This window comes from Pogoniulus pusillus, chromosome 29 (assembly GCF_015220805.1).
Source record: "Pogoniulus pusillus isolate bPogPus1 chromosome 29, bPogPus1.pri, whole genome shotgun sequence".
Lineage (NCBI taxonomy): Eukaryota > Metazoa > Chordata > Aves > Piciformes > Lybiidae > Pogoniulus > Pogoniulus pusillus.
The window spans coordinates 18085354-18107467 of NC_087292.1; the positions used below are offsets into that span (position 1 = coordinate 18085354).

General features: G+C 53.9%; 2 protein-coding genes across 3 annotated transcripts; both read left to right on the top strand.

Moving 5' to 3' along the window:
- The first annotated feature begins 60 nt into the window (after positions 1–60).
- ZNFX1 (zinc finger NFX1-type containing 1) lies at positions 61–14102 on the top strand. Its single transcript, XM_064167871.1, has 13 exons — positions 61–488; positions 1914–3842; positions 4919–5050; positions 5301–5446; positions 5651–5794; positions 6215–6338; positions 6612–6856; positions 6979–7118; positions 7418–7572; positions 8216–8361; positions 8699–8809; positions 9450–9545; positions 11568–14102. The coding sequence occupies exons 1-13, from the start codon at positions 65–67 to the stop codon at positions 13998–14000; spliced, it is 6225 nt and encodes a 2074-aa protein (XP_064023941.1). The 5' UTR covers positions 61–64; the 3' UTR covers positions 14001–14102.
- A 79-nt stretch (positions 14103–14181) lies between these two features.
- CCNDBP1 (cyclin D1 binding protein 1) lies at positions 14182–21860 on the top strand. 2 transcript variants are annotated; one of them, XM_064167893.1, is made up of 11 exons: positions 14182–14300; positions 14383–14442; positions 14969–15048; positions 16044–16125; positions 17115–17211; positions 18385–18458; positions 18729–18805; positions 19345–19598; positions 20036–20096; positions 21038–21084; positions 21459–21860. In XM_064167893.1, exons 1-11 carry the CDS (start codon positions 14234–14236, stop codon positions 21565–21567), a joined length of 1008 nt encoding a protein of 335 aa, XP_064023963.1. In that variant the 5' UTR covers positions 14182–14233; the 3' UTR covers positions 21568–21860. The 2 variants fall into 2 exon arrangements, with proteins under 2 accessions (XP_064023963.1, XP_064023964.1); XM_064167894.1 differs by lacking the exon at positions 14383–14442.
- Positions 21861–22114: the final 254 nt, after the last annotated feature.

The window sequence follows — 22114 nt, forward strand, 5'->3', positions numbered from 1 at the left end:
CAGCCCCGCCCCGGGCCCGCCTGTGGGCAGGGCAGCGCCGGCGGCAGCCCCGCCCACGGGCGGAATGGAAACCGAAAGCAGCGGCTGCGGGCGGGGCCGGGCCGGGGTAGCTGCCCTGCTGAGGAAAGCAGGGACGCGCCGGTGCGGGCGCGCCGGCTACCGGGGGACGGAATGCTCCCCGCGGGGGGCGGGAGAGGCTCGGGGGCGCCGCCGCCAACCGGGAGGGAGCGGAGCAGAGCGGGGCGGGGCGGGGCGGGGCGAGGCCAGGCGGGGCTCGCGGGGAAGTGGAAAGCGAAACTTGGGTCGCAGCCTTCCCGGGCGTGCGAGTTGCGCAGCAGTGCTGAGCGGCAGCGCTTGTGTTCGGGCGCAGGAGCGGTGCTGCCCCGCAGCTGAGCGCGGCCGGCGCCCTGCGGAGGAGTCCCTGAGTCGAGCCATGGAGGAGGCCAGGCAGGAGCCTCTCTCCTGGCGGCTCCGAGCCAGAGGAAGAGGTGAGGGTCGCCGGGCGAACGCAGGGCGGAAGGCTTTAGGGGAGGCGGTAGCACTGCGGGGTGCGCTCCTGCCCTGCCTGTGTACAGTGCCAGTTCCTCTCTGGCCTGAATCCCATCGCTTCCTGACTTGCCCAGGCGGCTGGAGGGGGCCGTGGGGTGCGGGTGCATTGCGGCGCTCTCTGTTACCTCTCTGCTGGCGCTTGGTGCTTCCCCAGGTACTCCGCGGGGAGCTTGGCAAAGGCTCCCTGGTCAGTGCTTCCTGTTGCTCCCGAAGGCTGCACTTTGACCGGGCTGAGTTTTGTATGTGCTGTGTGCCGTCGGTCAATGCCAGCTGCTTCTGCCTTTGTCGTGATTTCGGTGGCAGATAGTTGCTGAGGAAATGCTTTTCTGTGCAGAAAACTTCTTCCCTGGCATTTCTTCTGCTTTCTGTTGTGTGGAGGAGGATTTCAAGTTTTAGTGTATTCATTTGCCCTAAGCAGCGCTGCAGGCTGGGGACAGAGTGGCTGAGAGCAGCCAGGCAGAGAGGGACCTAGGGGTGCTGGGAGAGAGCAGCTGCAGAGGAGGCAGCAGTGCCCAGGTGGGCAGCAGAGCCAATGGCATCCTGGGCTGGCTCAGAAGCAGTGTGGGCAGCAGGACAAGGGAGGTTCTTCTGCCCCTGTGCTCAGCACTGCTCAGGTCACCCCTGGAGTGCTGTGTCCAGTTCTGGGCTCCTCCATTGCAGAGAGATGTTGAGGTGCTGGCAGGTGTCCAGAGAAGGGAAGCAAGGCTGGGGAGGGGCCTGGAGCAGAGCCCTGTGAGGAGAGGCTGAGGGAGCTGGGGGTGTGCAGCCTGCAGCAGAGGAGGCTCAGGGACGAGCTCATTGCTGTCTGCAGCTCCCTGAAGGGAGGCTGTAGCCAGGTGGGGTTGGGCTCTGCTGCCAGGCAGCCAGCAACAGAAGAAGGGGACAGAGTGTCAAGCTGTGCCAGGGCAGATTGAGGCTGGAGTTTAGGAGGAAGTTGTTGCCAGACAGAGTGATTGGCATTGGAATGGGCTGCCCAGGGAGGTGGTGGAGTTGTTGTCCCTGAAGGTGTTCAAACAATGCCTGGATGAGGCACTTAGTGCCATGGTCTGGTTGACTGTACAGGGCTGGGTGCTAGGTTGGGCTGGATGAGCGTGGAGGTCCCTTCCAACCTGGCTGATTCTATGATTCATGATTTAGCTGCATAAATGAACTCAATGGAACTCTTTTTAGCAGTTAGAAAATAAAAGTAGGAAGGAAATGCCAATTTGAGAGCCTGGGCACTGATGCAACAGTAGTTTTCTAACTCCATTCCATATGTCAAAGGTATGCCAACTGTCAGGCCAAAATGCTCAGGTGTTTGTGTTGGCAGACAGGCGAATGTGGTTGATTTTTAACTAAGGAGTGTCTCTTTTTCTTTTTCTAAGGGCACACAAATCACCAGGACCCTGTCTTCATACAGACAGGCAGAAATGGGACTGCTAATGCAGTGGGCCAGGCAGCTGGCTTAGGGGGAAGCAGCCAAGGCAGCATTTGTGCTCTGCATGAGCAAAGAAAGGAGAGATCCTCTGGCTCGTGGATAACTCCATCAGGCGAAAAGGAGCCAGGAAAACAAGACGGACAGGCCAACAGCAGAACCACAGCAGGCTGGAACGAACAGGGGAGTGAGGGATGGAGAATAAGGCTTCAAGGTGGACAAGCACACGAGACGGCCAGAGGGCCCTGGAATGAGCAAGAAAAGGAGGGCAGGGGAAGGAGGTATCAAGGTAGACCAGCCCAGGAAGAAGCTAGAATGCTGAGGAGTGGGAAGGAAAATGAAGGTAGAGGAAGAAGAATGCAGGATCAGGAGAATTCTCGTTTCCACCAGAGCCCTTCTCCAGGTGGTGCCCGGCCCAGTGAGCAGCCTCAGCAAGTCAGGAGGATGGGCTATAAATTCCTAGAAAGTCTCCTCTCGAAAGACCCTTCCGAAGTTGCCATCACACTCGCTTCCAGTTCAGGCTTGAAGGAGCTTCTTTCGCAAACAGCTATGAAACCAAATCTGGTTCAGCTCATTTGCCAGGTGCTTCAAAAAGCTTGCAGCTCCCGCACGGACAGGCAGAGTGTCCAGCAGCTTCTCCTGGAGCTGAGGGAGTCCAACTTCCTCAAGATCTGCCTGCCCCAGTACGTGTCTGAGATGGTAACGGAAGCAGACCTTGCCGTGCGTCGTCAGTACCCTCTGCATATCAGCAGCATTGTCTCACTTCTTCAGAGCCTGATCAGTGTCTTCCCAGCCAGCTCTGTGCAGAAGATCTCCGTTCTTTTGACAGTCTTGTCGGCATCCATCAATGTCCTGAAAGATTCTGCTGTGGACATCACAGAGGAGACAGAAAAGAATCTAAACAAGGTGCAGGTGCTCGTGCAGCATCTGCAGGAGAGGAAACGTGAGGGCACGCTGGGGGCCGATAACCATCCTTTTGTGCAGCCTCAGCCCGAGGGCCCGGAGGAAGACTACCGTAGGATGAGCATTTATCCTACGTACGATGAGGTGCACCACGGCAAGAAGCCCTTTCTGCGCCCCAACATCATTTCGGGAAGGTACGAGAGCACCAAGATCTATCTTGACACCCATTTCCGGCTCCTGAGGGAGGACTTCGTAAGGCCTCTGAGGGAAGGCATCGCGGAGCTCTTGCGGAACTTCGAGGACAGGGCTTGGAGAAGGAAAAAATTTGATGATATCAGGATCTACTTCGACGCACACATCCTCACCCCTGTCTGCACCCCAACTGGTGTTGCTTACAAGGTCCAGTTTGACATCAAGCCACTGAGGTTCGTGCGCTGGCAGAACTCCAAGCGGCTGCTGTATGGGTCCCTGATCTGCATGTCTAAGGACCGCTTCGAGACCTTCCTCTTTGCCACCGTCTCAAACCGTGACAGCGCAGAGCTCGCGCGCGGGACCGTGCAGCTGTGCTTCAGCGCTCAGAGCCAGGCGCTGCTGGAAGAGGCTACACCCTCGGACTCCTTCCTCATGGTAGAGACAACTGCCTACTTTGAGGCCTATCGGCACGTGCTGGAAGGGCTGCAGGAGGTCCAGGAAGAAGATGTCCCTTTCCAGAGGTACATCGTGGACTGCGACGTGCAGCTGAAGCAGCCGGCATACCTGACTGCGGGCACCGTCTACAACCTGGCACCCCTGGTGAACCTCCCTTCTGCAGATGAGCAGATGCACCCCAATGCTCAGGGAAGGCAAAGCTGCTGTGTTCTAGACCCCAGCCAGTGGCCTTCAAAGGAAACCTTGAGATTAGATGAGTCTCAGCTGCAGGCATTGAGACTTGCACTCACCAAGGAGCTGGCTATTATCCAAGGGCCTCCTGGGACTGGTGAGAAATGCTTGCTTTAAGGCTCTGCCATAGAATCAGTCAGGGTTGGAAGGGACCACAAGGATCATCTAGTTCCAACCCCCCTGCCATGGGCAGGGACACCCTACCCTAGACCAGGCTGGCCAGAGCCTCATCCAGCCTGGCCTTAAAAGAACTCCTGTAGTTTCAGGAGTTTTCCCATTTTAGGGAGATTGCCTCCAGTCTGCAGAGCTTTGGCCCCGTGCCTGACTGATGCTTGAGGAGCCCCAGTCCGCATGAGCCGTGAAGGTTACCCCCAGGCACCCAGAGCTCATTCATCTTAGGCACTGCCAACGTACTTGCAAGTAGACACCAACTTCAGTGTTGGGTCTGCTTGTGTACTGGGGGTAAAAAAGAATCCCCACCCCTTTGCTGCCATGGTGCCTCCTGCTGCACAACAGTACTGCTTGTCTCCACAGCATGGTAGAAGGTCTGAGGTGTTCAGCCATGGTGCTCTGTGAACAAAGCACTACAAGGTTTGCAGCTCTCAGTGGAATACAAGCACCACTGTTTGCATTCCACTGCTACTTGAATGTTTCATCTGCAGCCCAATGTTATGTATGCAGCTGGTGTCAGAGTGGGCTGTGAGGGACAGTGGCAGAGGAAACCCTGGGCCCAGGCATGGTGTATTAACTAAAGAAGAGGCTGCAGACCACGGCTGTGCTCTGCTACAGGCCAGAGAGGCCTGGCAGTGTTGTGCTACACTGTTCATGTTCTGTGAACCAGTTGCTGCTGCGGTCACCTCTTCACAGGCTCACAGTATGTCAGGGGTTGGAAAGGACCCAAAGAGATCTATTTCAGGACACAGAGGAACGCATCCAGACAGGCCTTGGAAGTCTCCAGAGAAGGAGACTCCACAGCCTTTCTGGGGAGCCTATTCCAGTGCTCTGTGACCCTTACAGTCAAGAAGTTTCCCCTTGTGTTGAGGTGGAACCACCTCTTGGCACAGACCAGATCTGAAACCTAGGAGCGAGTCTTGAGTTTTGATGATTCCTGTGTTTGAAGGTGTGCCACAGAGGGTGAGTTACCCTGCTCTGATTCTTGAGTTTCTCTTGCAGGGAAGACTTACGTGGGACTGAAGATTGTTCAGGCTCTCTTGGCTAATAAGCATGCGTGGGAAAGTGCTGGCCACAGGTCTCCCATCCTTATAGTCTGCTACACTAACCATGCACTGGATCAGTTCCTAGAAGGTAAGAGTGCCTGCCAGGCATGATGGACAGTGAGGCAGAGCTCTGTGATAACTCTGCCCATCTTCTGGCATGATGAGCTGCCCTTGTGGCTTTCTCTAGAAACTCCAGTCTCACTGACACACAGCAGGAAAACCTCACTGAGCCCAAGGCAGTGCGGCACTGGCAGACACAGGGTGTTCTTCCTAGCCCTGTGCTACTGCAGCAAGCAGAGCTTGCTTCTATAGTTGGGATATTTCTCTTCCATTCCCAGGAATATACAGGTTCCAGAGGTGTGGGATAGTTCGCATCGGGGGCAGAAGCAGCAGTGAGGTCTTGAAGCAGTTCACCTTGAAGGAGCTGAGGAAGGGCTGTGGGTCCCGACACTATCCAGCACACCTCCGCAGAGCCTATGTGAACGTAGGTGCAGGCTTGCCTGGAGGGGCTGGGGCCTGTGCATCACAGGAGCCAACCAAACCTCTCCTCTCCTGTTGCCTTGTCTTACACCAAAATCGGTCTCTGAATTCTGTCCTACTTCACCTTATCAGTTTCTTGTCCTGCTGCTTTGGAACTTTGCTCCTGTGGGTGTGCTGATGCTGCCTGCCTTCTCTTTGTGCTGAGCAGATCACCACTGTGATGAAGCAGGCTGAGAACTTGGTGCAAGAGGGAGTGGAGCACCTGGAGTGCACCACGCATGGAGTTGTGCACGAGCGGCAGCTGCTGGCATGCATCGCACCCCTGCACTGGAGCAGCCTGATGAGGGCTCTGGTAAGAGAGGTCCCTTTCTGCTGAGTCCCAAGGTGTGCCTGGGAGTCTGAGGCTCTCCAAGCACAATTTTTGGCATCACTTGGCTACTAAGAAACTGAGGGAGCCAAGAGCAAGGTGTGCCAAGTGACAGCAGTCTGGGCTGGGCAGGACTGGCTGGAGGCTTGAAACTGTGCCTCCATAAACTGCAGAGATTCTAAGTGATCTCCATCAGCATAAAGATGAGAGTTCCCCAGGGAAGGCCTTTTACAGCCTCCCTTCTCCCCTTCAGTTTTTCTGAAGATCTGAAGTTGCTCAAACCTTTTGACTCTGGAGGTCTCTTCAGGGATTTGCCCTATTTGCCTGCTGTAAAGTGCTGCTATGGCATCATCCCAGGGCTGTGAAGTGCAATCGACCTGGCTGATTTGACTTTCCTTGTTCTAGGATGATGAGGAGTTTCAGAGTGCCCCACCCTATGCGAGACCCTCGGTGATTCTGGAGTGGCTGGGCCTTGGTGCAACTGTCTTCACCCAGAGTGCTGCAGAGGATACAGAGGCTGAGAATGCAGGTGAAAAATAAAACTCAAACTAAACCCACCAACAAATAAGAAACCAAAACAAAGCCCCAATCCCCCAAAAGACAAAACCCACCCTTCACCCTTACAAGTGTGTTTGCCTAAGCAGCAGATGTGTGCCAGAAAGGAGACACTGCTGCTTAACAGACACTGGAAGCTGCATCATGCTGCCAGGGAGTGGGAAGAAGACATGTAGCAATCTCGCTGCTGCACTCTCCTCTGCTAGAGTGGCTGTGGCTTACTGCATGTGACTGTTGACTCTCACAGGTGGTCAGCAGGAGGGAGAGGAGGGGTGGGAAGATGAAGCAGAAGAGGAGCTTTTGGAGATCCTAGAGGAAGCTGACCTGATTCAAGCTGACAGAGTGATTGAGGATGAAGAGGTAGCAAAGCCTCAGAGAAGGAAGGAGAAAGACTACAGAGGTCTTCCTAAACTATCCAAAGTGATGTTTGCTCTAAAGCTGGAGGATGAGGAAGAAGAAACCCAACCACAACAGGAAGCTATGCAGTGGGAGGTAACTGCATGCACTTGGTGTGCTTCGGCTCTCCTTGCCTGTGTGAAAGCTAACATGGGGATGCTGGTGCAGAGGAGTCTTTGTATTGTGACTGCTTACTAGGGAGGGTTTTTTGCCTGAAGGTCACTGCTGCCCAGAGGAAGAAAATGAAACAGAGGATGAAGGTTGAGCTCCGTAAACTGAGTGCCATGACTGAGTTGGAGGCCAAGACTGTTCAGGATGTGTGGCAGCTTGACCTGGACTCGCGCTGGCGGCTGTACAGGTGAGTCTGTCAGGCAGGTGCTTCCTAGGACTGCTGCAGCCTGCAAACTGTTTTCTGTCAAGCCACAGAGTTTCTGTCCCTGTCTGTTCAGCTCCTTGTTTGGACGTTCTTGTCCTTATCTTCCCTGTATTGCGTGAGCAGTGCTGTCACCTCCTGTGTTTGGGACTGAGTACAGATGCTGATAGTCTCTTGTCCAAAAGACAGCCTTGAAACTGGAGTTTTGAATTGAATCCACTTGGAACTTCTGGTTCTTTAACCTGTTCCCCTCGCTCTGTGTGATCATGGCACTTTCTCCTCAGGCTTTGGCTGCAGACCTATCAAAGACACATTCAGGAGAGTATTCTGCAACATGCCCAGCGGTATCGGGAGGCAGCAGAAAGGCTGGCAGAGCTGAGGCTGCGGGAGGATCTCCTCATTCTCAACGAGGCCAGAGTTGTGGGGATGACCACTACAGGTGCAGAGCGTCTGGGAAGCAAGGCAGCATTGTACTGCATCTGGGAGTGGTTCAAGGACCTTGTTGCCTAAAGATTAGCAATATTTTCTGCGCCAGAGCCTGGGTCAGGCTCTGCATCGGTCTGCAGCTGCTTAATCTTTTGCTTCCTTGGCAAATGGGGCTGTTGTGTGAGTAGTCACCTCAGTGCATGAGCAGGTTCTGTGCACTCCTGCACTATCCATCTCCAGCAGCATTCTTCTAGTAGAAATGTTCCACTTCTTGTGCCTGCCTAAAGCACAGCCATTAGCTGCTCTGCTGTTCCTCCCATCACCCTTCTGCTGATGATACTCTAAAAGTTGTTGCAGTATGACCCTTGGGAGAGACAATTTTGTGTTTGTTTATGCGTGTTGCTCAGTGTATTGAGAAGGTATCTTATGTCTGAAGAGAGCATTGGGAAAGGACTGAGGCAGGCAGAGGACTCCAGTCCCCACCTGCCTTGCTTAGTAACTCTTGATACAGAAACCACCCTTGGTGTTGTGCTGTTCTAGAGCTCAAAAAGCTGAGTCTGGAAATGGGGAATCTTGGGGAGGACCCCAGGCTCTTCAGGGACTTGCTGCCTGCCGGTGATGAAGTCTGCTAAGGTTTGTCTCCTCTCCTGGCTCAGGTGCTGCCAAATACCGTCAGATCTTGCAGATAGTTCAGCCCCGAATTGTCGTCGTAGAGGAGGCAGCAGAGGTGCTCGAGGCTCACACCATTACCACTCTGAGTAAAGCTTGCCAGCATCTTATCCTCATCGGAGATCATCAGCAGGTAATGTCACTGACGCAAGCCCTAATACCTCTAACTCGTGCAAATGAGCTGGAACCCTTTAACCAAACACTGTCAGTGGCTGCCAAGACTGCTCTGTGTCCTGTCTCCTGTAGGTTTGGAGCAGAGTCCCTGTGGGACTTGTCCTTGAGTTTAGAAGCACAGAGAAGCTGTCAGGTAGCCACTTCAGTGGTGACTGAAATGCGTGATTCAACAGTTAGCTTTGCTGCAAGTGTAGTCTCTGGGTTTTCTGTGAGGCTAATGACAGAAAGAGAGCAGTAAAACCTTACTAATGCACAGGAAAAGGGCTAAGCCACGGACCTCCTCTTCCTTCTTTCAGCTGCAGCCCAGTGCAAATGTGTATGACCTGGCCAGAAAATTCAATCTGGAAGTCTCCCTCTTTGAACGGCTGGTGAAGGTCAATTTCCCCTTTGTCTGTCTGAAATACCAGGTGAGGAAGAGCTCCAAACCACTCACCCACATCTGTGTTTGGGTTGGTTTCAGTTTGTGCTACACTCCAGTTTGTAACTCTCCACTCAGAGCAGCCTAAAAGAAAGGAATGTGCTCTATAATTCCTGAGAAGAATGCTAAGAGCTGTCAAACTGCCTTCTGGTTTCTGTGTGATGCTGCCTGCAGCACTGTGGTTCCTACATTTTACTGCAAGGAACGTGGCTCCTTGTGGCAGCTGAAACTTCCCTAACGGTGGAGCCTGACAGCAGGAGTCTTCTCAGGCTGCTTCCTGCTGAATTGCTGTCATCACTCTCTTGGTGCATAGAGAGATTAATGCTACCTTCAGTGGTCCTGCACTAAAACTACCTCAAAGAGCTGCTGTGGTGCGGGTTTGCTGCTGGAGCTCTGCTTCCTGGGACAGGAAGCACTCCTACTACAACCACCTTAGCAAATAGTTTCGTTAAAGATACCCTGCTGCTGCTGCTGCCCTGTAGTAGCTGGGGGTGGCTGTGATGGGGCTGGGGAGGTGCTCCTTTGCCTCTCCCTGGGAAGTCAGACCTGCCCTTTATCCAGCCACGGTCTGTACAGTGGAGGAGCAGGATGCTGCCTCCCCCAGACTGAGCAGTTGCTTTGTGTCGCAGCACCGCATGCGCCCGGAGATCGCCCAGCTGCTCTGTCCTCATATCTACCCGGTGCTGGAGAACCACCCCTCTGTGCTGCTCTACAACGACATCAAAGTGAGTTCTCAGTGATCCAAGCAGTTGCTTTTGTTCCCTCTTGCTGCCTAAAATGAATTCCTGTAAAATAGTGCCTGGGTTTTTGGATTCTGAGCTCAAGTCCAGTTACTGAAATCTCTGCTGGCCTCAAGGAACTGCGTGGTGCAGAGGGAGGCAAAGTCCTTTGTAATTCTTGCAGCCCTGGTGGTGGTGGGCACTGGACATGGGTCCAGTACTGATGGCCTTAAAGGAGCACTGAAGAACAGGAGAGGGACCAAAAAAATGGTAGGCTATTGAAAGCTGGGAAGAAATCTTAACTGAAAGACTTGAAGTATAATATGTGAAACTGCAGTGCAAGGTAGGTGACGCCAGCACTAGAACCCTCCCGCCTTGGCTTCTCTATTTGGGCATTTTATCATCTGCAAGCAAGATCTGTTCAGCTTAAATGTGTAAAGCCCTCGTTGGCTAAGAGGGACGACAGACAGCTACAACTGGAGACACAGGCTTTGCTGTGCTTGCAGCATTGGTGTGCTTGCTCAGTCCCAGCTGTAGTCAGGCAGGTATCAGGCAGCAGTGGAAGCTTCTGCCACTTTCCTCAGTGTTTCTGTATTTCCACCTCAACACTAACTCCCTGATTTGTATTTCCCCACCCTAAGGAGTATTTTATGCCTCTCCATGTTGGTGCTTTCCTTGTGTCTCTGGACCATGGGCAATCCTATCTGTTATTTAACCTTTCTTATCTAGCATAGCCCTGTTGTGCAGTCTTGCTCACAGACCTCTGTTACAGCTGTTTGCCCAGAAGTCTGAGCCAAGGTTATGCTGCAAATGCTGTGTGGGAGCTAGGCCTTGGTTTTCTGAAACACAAGTGACTGACACTCTGGGAGACAGAATTGGAGGCAGCTACAGAAGAGGGACTCTGGTAGCTTAGTCTTTGTAAACCTCTGTTCGTGAAAAGCTGTAACACTGATTCCTTAAAGAACCTTGAACTAGGTGAGAAAAGCAAACTAAAAACTGTAGTAGAATGCTGAAGCCAGAGAAGAAAATGAATACTGGAGATGATGTAATCCCTAGAACAAGGCCCCTGGGAAAGTGTTACGTCCTGTTTTGGTATCTTGAAATGCAAATCGAATATTCTGGAGATGCTTTAGCTAAATAAAACAAACCAAACAAAACCCAAACCAACAAAGTCAAACTAGACAACAACATTTTTCCTAGGAGAAGCTATTCCAGAGAATCTCACAGTTCCATCTGGCCTTACAACAGACTTGAGAATACCAAAAGGCATGAAAACTGAATCTTTCCATCTAGTACCAGCAGAGGTGATCACTCATTGTACAGCAGTGGGCACTCTGCCAGTCTCAGCACCTTGGAAAGCTTGAGAACTGTGTTGGATCAGAAACACCTCTCCTTTGACCACAAAAGGAGTCTGTGGGTATTGGCACATAGCCCAAGAGAATTCTATGTGGTTAGGCAAAAAACAAAGGTCCCTGCTAACTGAAAGCAAATGAAATCTGAACAAGTCAGACCAATCTACTCCCGCCCCGAGATGGTGACTGCTGGAGCCTGTAGTTTTCCTGGTGGGATAGCAAACCTCCTTGTGTCCTTGGGTTTGCTGCAGTCCCTGAGAAGGTGTGGGGGTTTTGTGAGGCAGTTTTAGGCAAGAGATAAGCCTTGTGCACCCATAACTTACTGTTATCCCATGGGGCCAAAGCATGACATAGTTCACACCATGAGTGTGAAGTGGAGTTCTGATGCTTTACAGTGCCAGCACTTAGTCTTGTTTCAGTAACCTGGAAAGCTACAGCAGAAACAACTCTGGAAAGATGGGGGCTAAAATATCTGCAGGGACTGATTTCATGTTGGGATGCTGAAATACCATCGATAAACTTGAATTCATGTCTGGTGAATGAGCTGTGGAGGTGAGAGAGAAAATCACCCACTACCTGTGTACCTCTTTGACTCCTGCTGTCTCTGGAGGGTGTGGGAACAGGCTGAAGTGACAAGCTGCAGTTCTGTTTCTGATACTCCTTTCTCCTGTTTCAGGGGGTCTCATCTAACCTCTTCTTTGTGGAGCATAACTTCCCTGAGCAAGAGATGCAGGAGGGGAAGAGCCACCAGAACCCACACGAGGCCCACTTTGTAGTGGAACTGTGCAAATACCTCTTGCACCAGGGTTATCGACCTTCTCAGATCACCATTCTCACTACTTACACTGGACAGCTCTTCTGCCTGCAGAAGCTGATGCCAGCCACGACCTTTGCAGGTGTGAAGGTTCATGTAGTAGATAAGTACCAGGGGGAGGAGAATGATATTGTTCTGCTGTCACTCGTGCGGAGCAACAAAGAGGAGAGGCCTGGCTTCTTACAGATCCCTAATCGGATCTGTGTGGCATTATCCAGAGCTAAGAAGGGGCTGTACTGTATTGGGAACATGAGAATGCTGGGCAAGGTTCCCCTCTGGAGCAAGATCATTCACACCCTTCAAGACAAAGGTCACATTGGCCACTCATTGATGCTTTGCTGTCAAAACCACCCTAAAGTCAAGACTCCAGTAGCAACAGCAGCAGACTTCAACCAAGTCCCAGAAGGAGGCTGCACTCTCCCCTGTGAATTCAGACTGAGCTGTGGGCATGTTTGCACAAGGATCTGCCACCCCTACGACTTAGAGCACAAAGACTACCAGTGTCTGAAGCCTTGTCAGAAGGTGCTTTGTGCAGATGGGCACCGCTGTCCCCGCTCGTGTTTCGAGGAGTGTGCACCATGCCAGGTGGTAGTAGAGAAAACTATTTCCAAGTGTGGCCACCTGCAGATGGTGCCCTGCTCTCTGGAAGAGAGCAAGTTTGTGTGCCAAGACACTTGCCAGAAAAAGTTGAATTGTGGGCACAAATGCAACAGAATCTGTGGGCAAGAATGCACCAAGCAGTGTCCTGAGTGGGTTACTGCCATGCTGAAATGTGGCCATGCTCAACAAGTTAAATGCTGGATGGCTGAGGCGATAAAAGATGGGAAGCCTGTGGAGTGTAAGGCTAAGTGTACTGCCATCCTGCAGTGTGGCCACCCGTGCTCAGGTTCCTGCCACACTTGCTTTGGAGGAAGGTTTCATGAGCCCTGCAAGAGCCCATGCACACGCCTCCTGGTCTGCTCCCACAAGTGCCAGCAGCCTTGTACTGCAGAGTGCCCTCCCTGCCAGCTGGAATGTCAGAACCAGTGTGTCCACAGCAGGTGCAAGAAGAAGTGTGGAGAGCGCTGCTCGCCGTGCGCCGAGCCCTGCGAGTGGCAGTGCCAGCATTACCAGTGCACCAGCCTCTGCTCTGAGCCCTGCAACCGGCCTCGCTGCAACGTGCCCTGTGCCGCGCTGCTCCGCTGCGGCCATCCTTGCGCTGGGCTGTGTGGAGAGCCCTGCCCCAAGAAGTGCCTCGTCTGTGACCGGGAGGAGCTCACCCAGATCTTTTTTGGCTTCGAGGATGACCCAGATGCTCGATTTGTACAGCTTGAGGACTGTGGCCATGTCTTTGAGTCCCAAGGCCTTGACCATTATATGGATGAAGATGATGATGTTGTCAAGCTGAAGGTGTGCCCTATGTGTCAGACACCCATCAGAAAGAACCTGAGGTATGGCACCACCGTGAAAAGATGCCTGGAGGAGATAGAGAAGGTGAAAGAGAAAGTCCAGGGTCCAGCACAGGAGATTGAGTCTAACAGACAGAGGCTGCAGCAGGCCCTGGCCGGCAGCGATGCTTTGCAGAGGAATCTGCTCTTGAAGTACTTCATGATAGAAAATAAACTAAATGCTTCTGCCCTCTCCACCAGGAGTCTTGCACTGATTGAGAACCAGCTTAACTTCTACCAACGTGTAGCAGACCTAACCACTTACCTGAGCAAAGTTGGTGCAAGTGAGAGGCGAGGGCTGGAGCAGCGGCTGGTCGAGGTCCAGCAGTGGCTGGACAAGCGACGCCTCAGCTTCTCGGGGCAGGAACTCTCTGACCTGCAGGCTGAGCTCCAGAGATTGACCTATTTACTGAGGCTGCTGGCAAGGTGTGAAGCTGCCCGCAAGAAAATCACCCCAGCGCTGGCAGCGACGATTGCCGCTGTCCGTGAGATCCTGGAAGGGACGAAGAAATTCACCGAGCAGGACGAGGCTGCGGTGAAGGCTGCCCTGGAGAGGCTCTGGGCTGCTTTGCCTGCCTCGGAGCTGGGCATCACGGAGGCGGAACGGGTGCAGATCGTCAGCGCCATTGGCTGCCCCCGGGGGCACTGGTTCAAGTGCAGAAACGGGCACATCTACGTGATCGGGGAGTGCGGGGGGGCCATGGAAAGGGGTCGGTGCCCCGAGTGCCATGAAGTCATCGGGGGTGCGAACCACGCTCTGGACAGCACCAACAGCCTCGCTTCTGAGATGGACGGAGCGACCCACGCAGCCTGGTCCGAGACCGCCAACAACCTGCTCAACTTCGAGGACCTGCGGCGGCTGCTGTAGCCTGGCGGCGGCTGTCCCACGCCTCGCTCCGCTGCCCCGGCCGGGGGCCGCCGCACCGGCTTCTCGCTGCCCCTGTAGCTAATAAAGCGTTACCAGCGCGCACTGAGGCTGCTGTGGTCCGGGGCAGGGCTCGGGGCGGGCTCGGGGCGGCGCCGGTGCCCGGAAGCGGATGTGTGCCGCGGGCCGCCGTGGCGGAGCGCTGAGCGCTGCGCGCTGCGGCCGTGCCTGCGGCCATGGAGGCGCGGGAGCCGCTGCGGGACCTGCGCGGCGCCTTGCGTGCGGTGCTGGACCGGATCCGAGGTGAGGGCCGAAGCGGGGCTGAGCCGGGGCGGGGGCCGGGCCGAGCGGAGCCCGGCGGGCTGAGGTCTCTCTACCTTTGCAGAGGGCGAACCGGGCCAGGGCCGCGATCCGTTCGAGCTGCCGCGCTTCTGGGACGCGCTAGGTACGCGGCGGGGAGCGGGCTGCGGGCGGGGGCGACCGGCGCTGGGCCGCGCCGTGGGTGCCGCGGGGGGTCAGGCCCGGGCCCGTGTCCGCAGTGCCGTATCGCGGCTCGCTGGTAGCGAGATCCCCGCGGGCCCAGCCCGGGCTTTGCGCTTGCCCTCCGCTCCAGGCTGTCGCGCTGGCCGAGAGGCAGCCGGTGCCAAGCAACTGCCCCAACGGCAGCTCTAGAGCCTTGGAGCTCTGCTCAGGCCCCGCGGCACACGGTGGCGAAGGTGCGGGGTGCGGCGCGCACGGAGCGCGGTGTGGGTGCCGCTGCTGCGCGGCAAAAGGGAAAGAAGGCAGAGAGGCTCCCTGCGACGCGCACGGCACAGACACCCCAGGGCATTTCTGCTCTCTGGTGGGGTTTGGGCTATGCCTCGGTGTCGCTTGGAGGGCAGAAATAGTAATCGAGCAGTTGTCACGGTAGTAGCTCTTCTCTTTTACCCAGGTCCCTTTCTCTCTTCTTGCCACCACCGAACCCTTTCCAGGTCAGGCATTCAAAGTAACGTCACAGGAAGCTACCAAGCTCAGCCTGGCGTTCTCCAGGTCTCCGCTGACTTCTGCAGAGGTGAGCGAAAGCCTCCCCAGCCTGTGAAGCTGCCGCGTTTGTGACAAGGTCCAGCTGCCTTCTCTTTCAGCTGACTAAAGCGGAGCCTTTCGGTTCGGTGCGAACGAGGGCTGTCAGCGCGGGCCGTGCGCTGCTGAGGGGGTTAGTTCCACTCGAGAGCTGCCAGCAGAACCAAGTTCTGTAAGCTAGGGAGGGGCTCCAGGTGGAACTTCCTTTCTTTAACCTCTCCAGCTGCTTCTGATAGAGACAGGGTATGGGACAGGGCAGACCGCAGGGCTCAGCCAGCAGCTGTAGATGTTAAAGAACAGAGTGGAAGAACACTTGCAGGGCTTTGCTGTTAACTGGGTCAGTTTATCACACCTGTGTTTGTAGGACAGAAAAAAGGTTTCTCAATTTGAAAATCAAAGTCTGAACTACTTCTTCCTCTCTGATCCGTGGCCACCACACCAGAGCATGTTTGGTTACAAGGCAGCTCATGGTTCACACCCTTCACTTGCTGTGTCTTTGTGTGCTGTGGTTTCCCAGCTAGGTGAGGTTAGGCTGAGGAGCTGGGATCCTTCAGCCTGGAGAAGAGAAGATTCCATGGAGACCTTAGGGCTCCCTCCCAGTGCCTGAAGGAATCCTGTAGAAAGGCTGCAGAGGGACATTTGATGAGAGTGTCTAGAGACAGGGCAAGAGGGAATGCTTTTCCTCTGAGCAGGGAGAGACTGGAGCTTAGGAAGCTGAGGGAGAGCAGTGTTAGACTGGAGCTTAGGAAGATGTTCTTCAGTATGGGGATGGTGAGACTCTGGAATAGGTTGCCTGAGAGGCTGTGGATGCCTGAGCTCTGAGGTCCCTTCCTCCCTAAGCCTTTCCCCCTCCCTTTCCTAAGCCTTTCTAGGATTACTGTGCCTCTATGCTCTAAGCAATCTGAATGTCAGTGAGTGCTTGTGAGACTCTCTAAATGCAGTGCAGCCAGGAACTCAAAGGTAATTTTTTTGCCTCTCCCTTTTCAGGATTGCCAGAAGCTGAGTGAAGACGTCCAAAATGCCATTCTTGCAGTTGCCACAGTGTACTACTGGCTCCCCAAGGGCCAAGGTGAGATAGAGCAGGAGGACACAGAGCACTGTGTAGGGCAGTGGTTCTTTCACCACTATATAAGGGAAGCCAGAGTCTGTCTGTGTTCTCCACATGTACAAACCAAGGATAGGTAAGAAGAAAGCTGGGGATGCTGGCAGAAGGCTGGATGCTAGGAGGAAGTCCTTGCCAGAGAGAGTGATTGGCATTGGGATGGGCTGCCCAGGGAGGTGGTGGAGTCGCTATGCCTGGAGGTGTTGAAGCCAAGCCTGGCTGGGGCACTTAGTGCCATGGTCTGGTTGATTGGCTGGGGCTGGGTGCTAGGTTGGACTGGCTGAGCTTGGAGCTCTCTTCCAACCTGGCTGATTCTATGATTCTACCTTGGAGAGGAATGGAGCTGAGTGAGGAAACATCAGAGTGTTCTTGGTATCATAGAAGGATAACATGAGGAGGCCTGGGCACCCTGGCATAGTAGGCAGATGTTGCCATGCACATGGAGGCAGGAGGACTGGTTGCCTTAGGTGTTACTTTGTGAAACTCACCTGTGCATAGCCACAGCAAACCCTTGCTGGTGTGCATACCTTGAGCAGTGATCCCTGTGTCACCCAGGACAGAGATGCCTGCAGTTCTGAGGAGTTCTACTTCCTGAGTCCAGTGACAGCAGGAGGTTGGCAGCTGCAGGGCAGTGTTTGTGAGCAGGTAGTCCATTAGCAGCTGTCTGGGGGACTTGAAGCATGTTTGTGAGTGAGACACTTGACTGCCTGCCCCTGCAGATCCCTGACAGGGTAATTAGGAAGTTGTGTAGATGACTGAGCTCTCATGTTTATGAAGTGTTGAGATCCTCTTCTAAAGTCCTTTTGGAGCAGAGGAGCACACTGCTTCCTTTGGAGGAACTGCACTTCACTTCTGGAGTGTGTCCACACAGCTGGAGCGGCCTGCACCTTCAGCCTTGGCAGCTGCTTGCTGATGACTTTGTGGCAACTTCCCTGCTCTTTCTCAATCTCCACCAGGTACTACTCTTCGGAAGATGGTTCGAGATGCCACCACTGAAGTAGTGGAAGGAATGATCCAACTCATAGAAACAATTCTCAGCTCCCCGTTGGAGAGGTAGGCGTTTTCCAGGGAAGGGGAGAGAAAAGACAGGGAAAGGCAGGGAGGTTGGACTAGATGATCCTTTGTCATCCCTTCCAGCCCCTAACCTTCTGTGATTCCCTGAAAAAGTTGAAGTATTCTTGTTAGGAAGCAGCAAGTGCAGCTTGCTGCCTAAGGGAAGGGAGGAGGCAGAGCAGTGTTCTGAGGTAGGAAGAGACAGAGACTAAGAGACATCAGCTAAGGTGCCTGTCTCCCAGTGTGTGAGTGAGCAGAGCAGTGTAGCGAGGGAGGGTAGTGAGGTTCACTTGAGGGACCAGATCCTCAGACAAACCAAGTGTGGTGAGGTCAAGCTGGGAAGTCAGAGCAGCGAGGATCAGGGTCAGGTCCAGAGTGCGCAGCCCTAGGCGCTGTCCAGTGACTGCTCCGCAGGTCCCTTGCAGTGAGCTGGGTCTGAGGTCAAGGCAGGAAGTCAAATAAGTGGGTCGGGATCCAGGTCAGAATCAAGAGGCTGAGCCTGGGTGCAGACATAACTGCACAAACAGGGCCCAGGTGAAAAGCTCAGGGTAAAAGCATCCAGGGTAAGGAGGGGCTGGCCCTCAGTTCTGGCTTTATTCACAGCACAGGAGCTGGCTGAGCTCTTGGGAGGGGAATACGCTCAAGGCCCTGACAGCACCACCTTGTCCCAGGTCGGGTACCTTTGCCTCCAAGAACAGATTTCCAGCCTGCCTGTGGCAGGGAGAAGTTCTGTGGGCAGGGTTGCTGTGGAGGTGCTGGGCAGCATTTGCACTGCTGGGCAGTCCTGCCCTCGGTGAGCCGCCACACGTAGGGGTTGTGCAGCTTACTGATGCTGCCAATGGGAACACTGTGGGCCTACTCCTCTCTTCATGGATTACGTGCCACTGCCCTTAGGCGTAGATCAGCAGTCTCCAATACAGACTTGCAGTCTGCAGGGTTTTTGAAAGACAGATAATGTCTGAGCACCTCCAGAGGCCTTTGTAAGAGGCTTCTGCGTCTTGTTCCAATGGAAATCAAACTCAGCAGCAGGCAGCACGTAGCAGTGACAAGCTTGTTGGTGACATCTTGCCAGCAGGGCTTCTGCTAGTGCAACATCTTTGATGCAGAGGGGAAAAACAGCCTAGCAGAGTGGAGTTCCTGAGTCTGACTTTGGGGGGCTTTCCTTTCTTTCAGCTTGTCTCAGGAACAGCTCATCTCAACAGCTGGGGTGTGGGAGGCCTGCGAGCAGGTGGCCAGCCTGCCGCGAGGTGAGTGCCACACATGCACATCTGGGGCCTGGGGTACCTGTAGGCAGTGCAAGGGCCTTTTTAGCTGGTGCAGTGAAGGCTCACTCACTCTGCCACACCTGACTGGTTGTGAAATGTGCAGGCTTGAAGGCCAGACTAGGCTCTTTGCATTGCAACAGCACAGCCCTGAGCCCTGCAGAGATCCTGATCTCAAGAGCCAGCGGCAGCAGAGCTGGGTAACGTGGTTGCAGTCAGCACAGTGCCATGGTTTCCATCCTTTTGCTTTTGCAGATAACCAGGCAGCAGTTGCAGCAGCTCTGGCTGCATGCCTAGGTGTGGTCAAAGATGCTGTGAAGGAGATGGAACGGGTAAGGAAGCCCCTAAGCCTGTGAGGACCCTGCAGTGATGAGTGGCAGTAACGGTTCCAAAGTAGAGCACAGGGACCGTTGGATTGGTTTGGTTTGAGTTGCTCCTGGTCGGAGCTGGCTGATTGTATTGTGCCTCGATTTGAGTGAGTTGCTAAACTCAAGCCTGATTTACTTTTTATAAGGTTTCCATTCCTTGTTCTGAATTGGGGCTGGGCTGGGGAGTTTATGGGGGGCAGCTTAGGTTGATGTGGGCATGGCACTTCTGCCAGGTTCCTCCTGTTTGCTCTGTGGGATTGCAATGAGAGTTAGTTTTCTTAATGCATTCTTGCTAGGACTAGCAAGATCTGGCAGCTGGGATGTTGGCTGGAGAGAGATTCTTCCATAGAGAATGTTTAGAATTGTGAGTTGTTTGGGTTGGTAAAGACCTTTAAGGTCACAGAGAAATCGTTTGTATGACTTCTAGATGATGTTTCCCTTTCCTCCTTGGTATTGCTGGATTGATGTTGGGCTCTGGGTTTTCAGTGCATCTATGTTCTCAGGCTCTGGTGGAAGGGCAGGACCCCTACAGTGACATCCTGGAAGATGAGGAGCTGGGCTTTCGGGGTAACAGAGATACCTACTGGTCTGAGGCTGACCGGAGACTGCTCAGCTCCTGCATGGGGCTGATGAAGGCTTCTAAAGCTTGCCTGAAGAAGATCTTGGGTGCAGTGAGGGCTTATGGCAAAGCTGATTCTGCAGAGCAGATCACTCAGCTGGATGATCTCGCAGACATTGCTCATCAAATCAGCCCAAGGTAAGCAAGTCTCTCTCTGTGCCACTTTTTCCCCAGAGCAGGCCCCATCTTTCTTGAGGCTTCAAGAATGGGTTAGGAGACCTCCAGAAGGGAAGCTGCAGGCAGGGTGTGGAAGCAGTTGTGGTGGGAAGAATGCTCTGGGATAGGCTGTTGAGAGTTGGGCAGGTTAGGAGAGGAACATAGGTTGCAGCTTGGGGTGGGGCTGTGGCCATTTCTCACTCCAGGGGGAGAGTGGCACTCCGATGTCTGAGAAGGCAGTGAAGAGCGTCCCGTGGTCTGGCTGACTTTGTCTGCTGCTCATGCTCTCCGTCTCTGGCTTCCTGTCAGGGTAGGTGTAGGTCTTGACCGGGATCCACGAGTTGAGCTCTCAGGACATTTCTTCTGCTGCTCCCCTCCCTTGGCTGTTTGTCCCATTGCTGCTCTCTCTTCTCTTGCAGCGTGGATGAGCTGGCCCTGAGCATGTACCCCCCTGTGAACCAGCTGGCTGTGAGGCTCAATGTAAGTGTCTGCAGCTCTGCTCCCTGGGCTGCAGAGAAGGGGAGGGGGTTGGACTGGAGGAGTTGGGAGAAGTGGGTGTCAGTGCCTGCCTGGGTAGCAAGTTTTAGGGATGAAGAGTCCCTTCTGGTTCTCACACACTTGGCTTCCTTCAGGTGGAAATACATCCCTCATCTTCCTCAGGGAAGAGATGGGCATCCAGACCTTGGCTCTGACTTACAATGCTTAGATACACCCAGAGGCAGTGCCTCAGGGAAGCCATGGCTCAGGCTACCAGGCTGTTCTGTGTCTGCTTGCTCCCCTGGGTAACGCAGGCTGGCTCAGAGTTAGCTCAGCTAAAGGCTGCCCCAGTGGATGTGCTTTGTCTCCAAAAGCTGCTCAGAGCAGAATCTCCATCTGTGGCAGTGCCCAAAGCTTGACTGGGCAAGTCTGAGCAGCCTGGCTGAGCTTGGGGGTCAGCCTTGGCTTGAGCAGGGCCTCTGCTAGATGACTTCCACAGGCCCCTTGCATCACAAATCAAGTCCTTATCTCCTTGTATCTGAGGTTGGTTTTGTTCTTAAATCTGTTTTTATGCATTTGGGCAGTGCCTTGATTTTTGGGGGGTAGAAAAGAAACATTAGGTCCTTAACATCAGGTCCATTGCAGTCGGTCAGTTGTGACTTCATGCCTTAATGTCAGCTACCCACTGCTACCAGCTGCTGTTCTGAATGAAAGGCATCTTAATGCATGCCTGTCTTTATCTTCACCTGGGTCAGCCAGCAGTAGGTGGGCAGGCACACCCAGGCTGGCAGTGCTGATAGCTTCCCCCTGCAGCAGGGTCTGTGGCAGTTTCACGCATTCTTGGCTGTGTGGAGCATTCCTGCACCCCACTTCATTGTCCAGGAGTGCTGAGCTCCTTTTCTTCCATCTTTTGCTCACTTTATTTCCCTTTTGTTTCTCTCCAGGCTGCGAAGCTGGCCTCAGTGTTAAAGAAAGTCTTAGAGATTACAAAGTGAGTATGAGATGAGTTTGTGTCTGGCTCCTGCCATGAAGGTTGATGTCTCTCTGCCTCATGGCAAATGTGGCTCAGTTCTTAGGCAGTAAATTCTCTTTTTTGGCATAGCTGTGATGTTCCCCAGTGACAGTGGGATGGGAGTAAGGAAAGCATGGCAGAGAGGAAGGTGGTTCCCACTGGAGACACAAATGTGTGTTGAGCTTCAGGCCTGGAGGCAGGGATGTGGCTGCTTCCCTGCTCCAAGCCCTCTGGGCTGTAGCAGTCCTGTTGTGCTGTGCTGATCCAGCTCCTCCCAGGGCCCGTGGGCTGTCTGGGTGCAGGGGGTGAGACACTTAGGAGGCTTTCCTAATGCATTTCCTCCACCTTTGCAGGAGCAGCCACATGTGTCCCCCGTCAGAGGAAGGCTGGGTGCAGTTCCTGGCGGGTGCGGTAGATCACAACATGAACAAAATCAAGAACTTAACCCAGGGCCAGCTTTAACTCTTCCCTGGCTGCACTGGTGCTGCCACTGGCTCTGGCATTCCTTTCTCCAGTGACTCTTGCTGCTCTCCAGCTGCTGGGAGAGCCATGGGAGCAATGTTTTCAGGAGAAAACTTTACCACCCCTTGGTGAGACTGCCCCAGAAGTTGCTCTTGGCTGTTCAGAAGGTGTCATTTTGCTTGGATTTCTGGGATGCTGCAGTGCTGCAACTTCATGCTGTGACCATGCCCCATTCTTCAGGCACTGCAGCTGCTGTGGGCTTCACACAACAATAAAAGATTGCTCTGCTTGCATGAGCGGCTTTATCTGTTTGCAGGTGTCAGAGATTGTACACAGGAGGAAAGGGTCTTGCTTCTTTTGCCAGCTGCCCCAGCAGGCCAGCTGCTGTTTGCTGTCTGGCCTGAGAGAAGAGAGAATTAATCTATTTCCTCAGAAATAGAAAAGATTTACTGCTTCAACAGCACCTGGGATCTGCTGGGGTAAGAGTCTGTCTAGAGGAATGCTGCATCTATGATGATAGACAGACAGACAGACTTTTAAAGTTGTG

Excerpts from the sequence above, each read along its gene's own strand:
- CCNDBP1 (XM_064167893.1), top strand. The coding sequence starts at position 14,234 with ATGGAGGCGCGGGAGCCGCTGCGGGACCTGCGCGGCGCCTTGCGTGCG. Across the intron at positions 15,049-16,043 it reads CTCCGCTGACTTCTGCAGAG|GATTGCCAGAAGCTGAGTGA; the intron begins GTGAGCGAAAGC and ends CTCCCTTTTCAG. Across the intron at positions 19,599-20,035 it reads GCTCATCAAATCAGCCCAAG|CGTGGATGAGCTGGCCCTGA; the intron begins GTAAGCAAGTCT and ends CTTCTCTTGCAG.
- ZNFX1 (XM_064167871.1), top strand. The coding sequence starts at position 65 with ATGGAAACCGAAAGCAGCGGCTGCGGGCGGGGCCGGGCCGGGGTAGCT. Across the intron at positions 5,447-5,650 it reads TCCGCAGAGCCTATGTGAAC|ATCACCACTGTGATGAAGCA; the intron begins GTAGGTGCAGGC and ends TGTGCTGAGCAG. Across the intron at positions 8,362-8,698 it reads TCATCGGAGATCATCAGCAG|CTGCAGCCCAGTGCAAATGT; the intron begins GTAATGTCACTG and ends TCCTTCTTTCAG.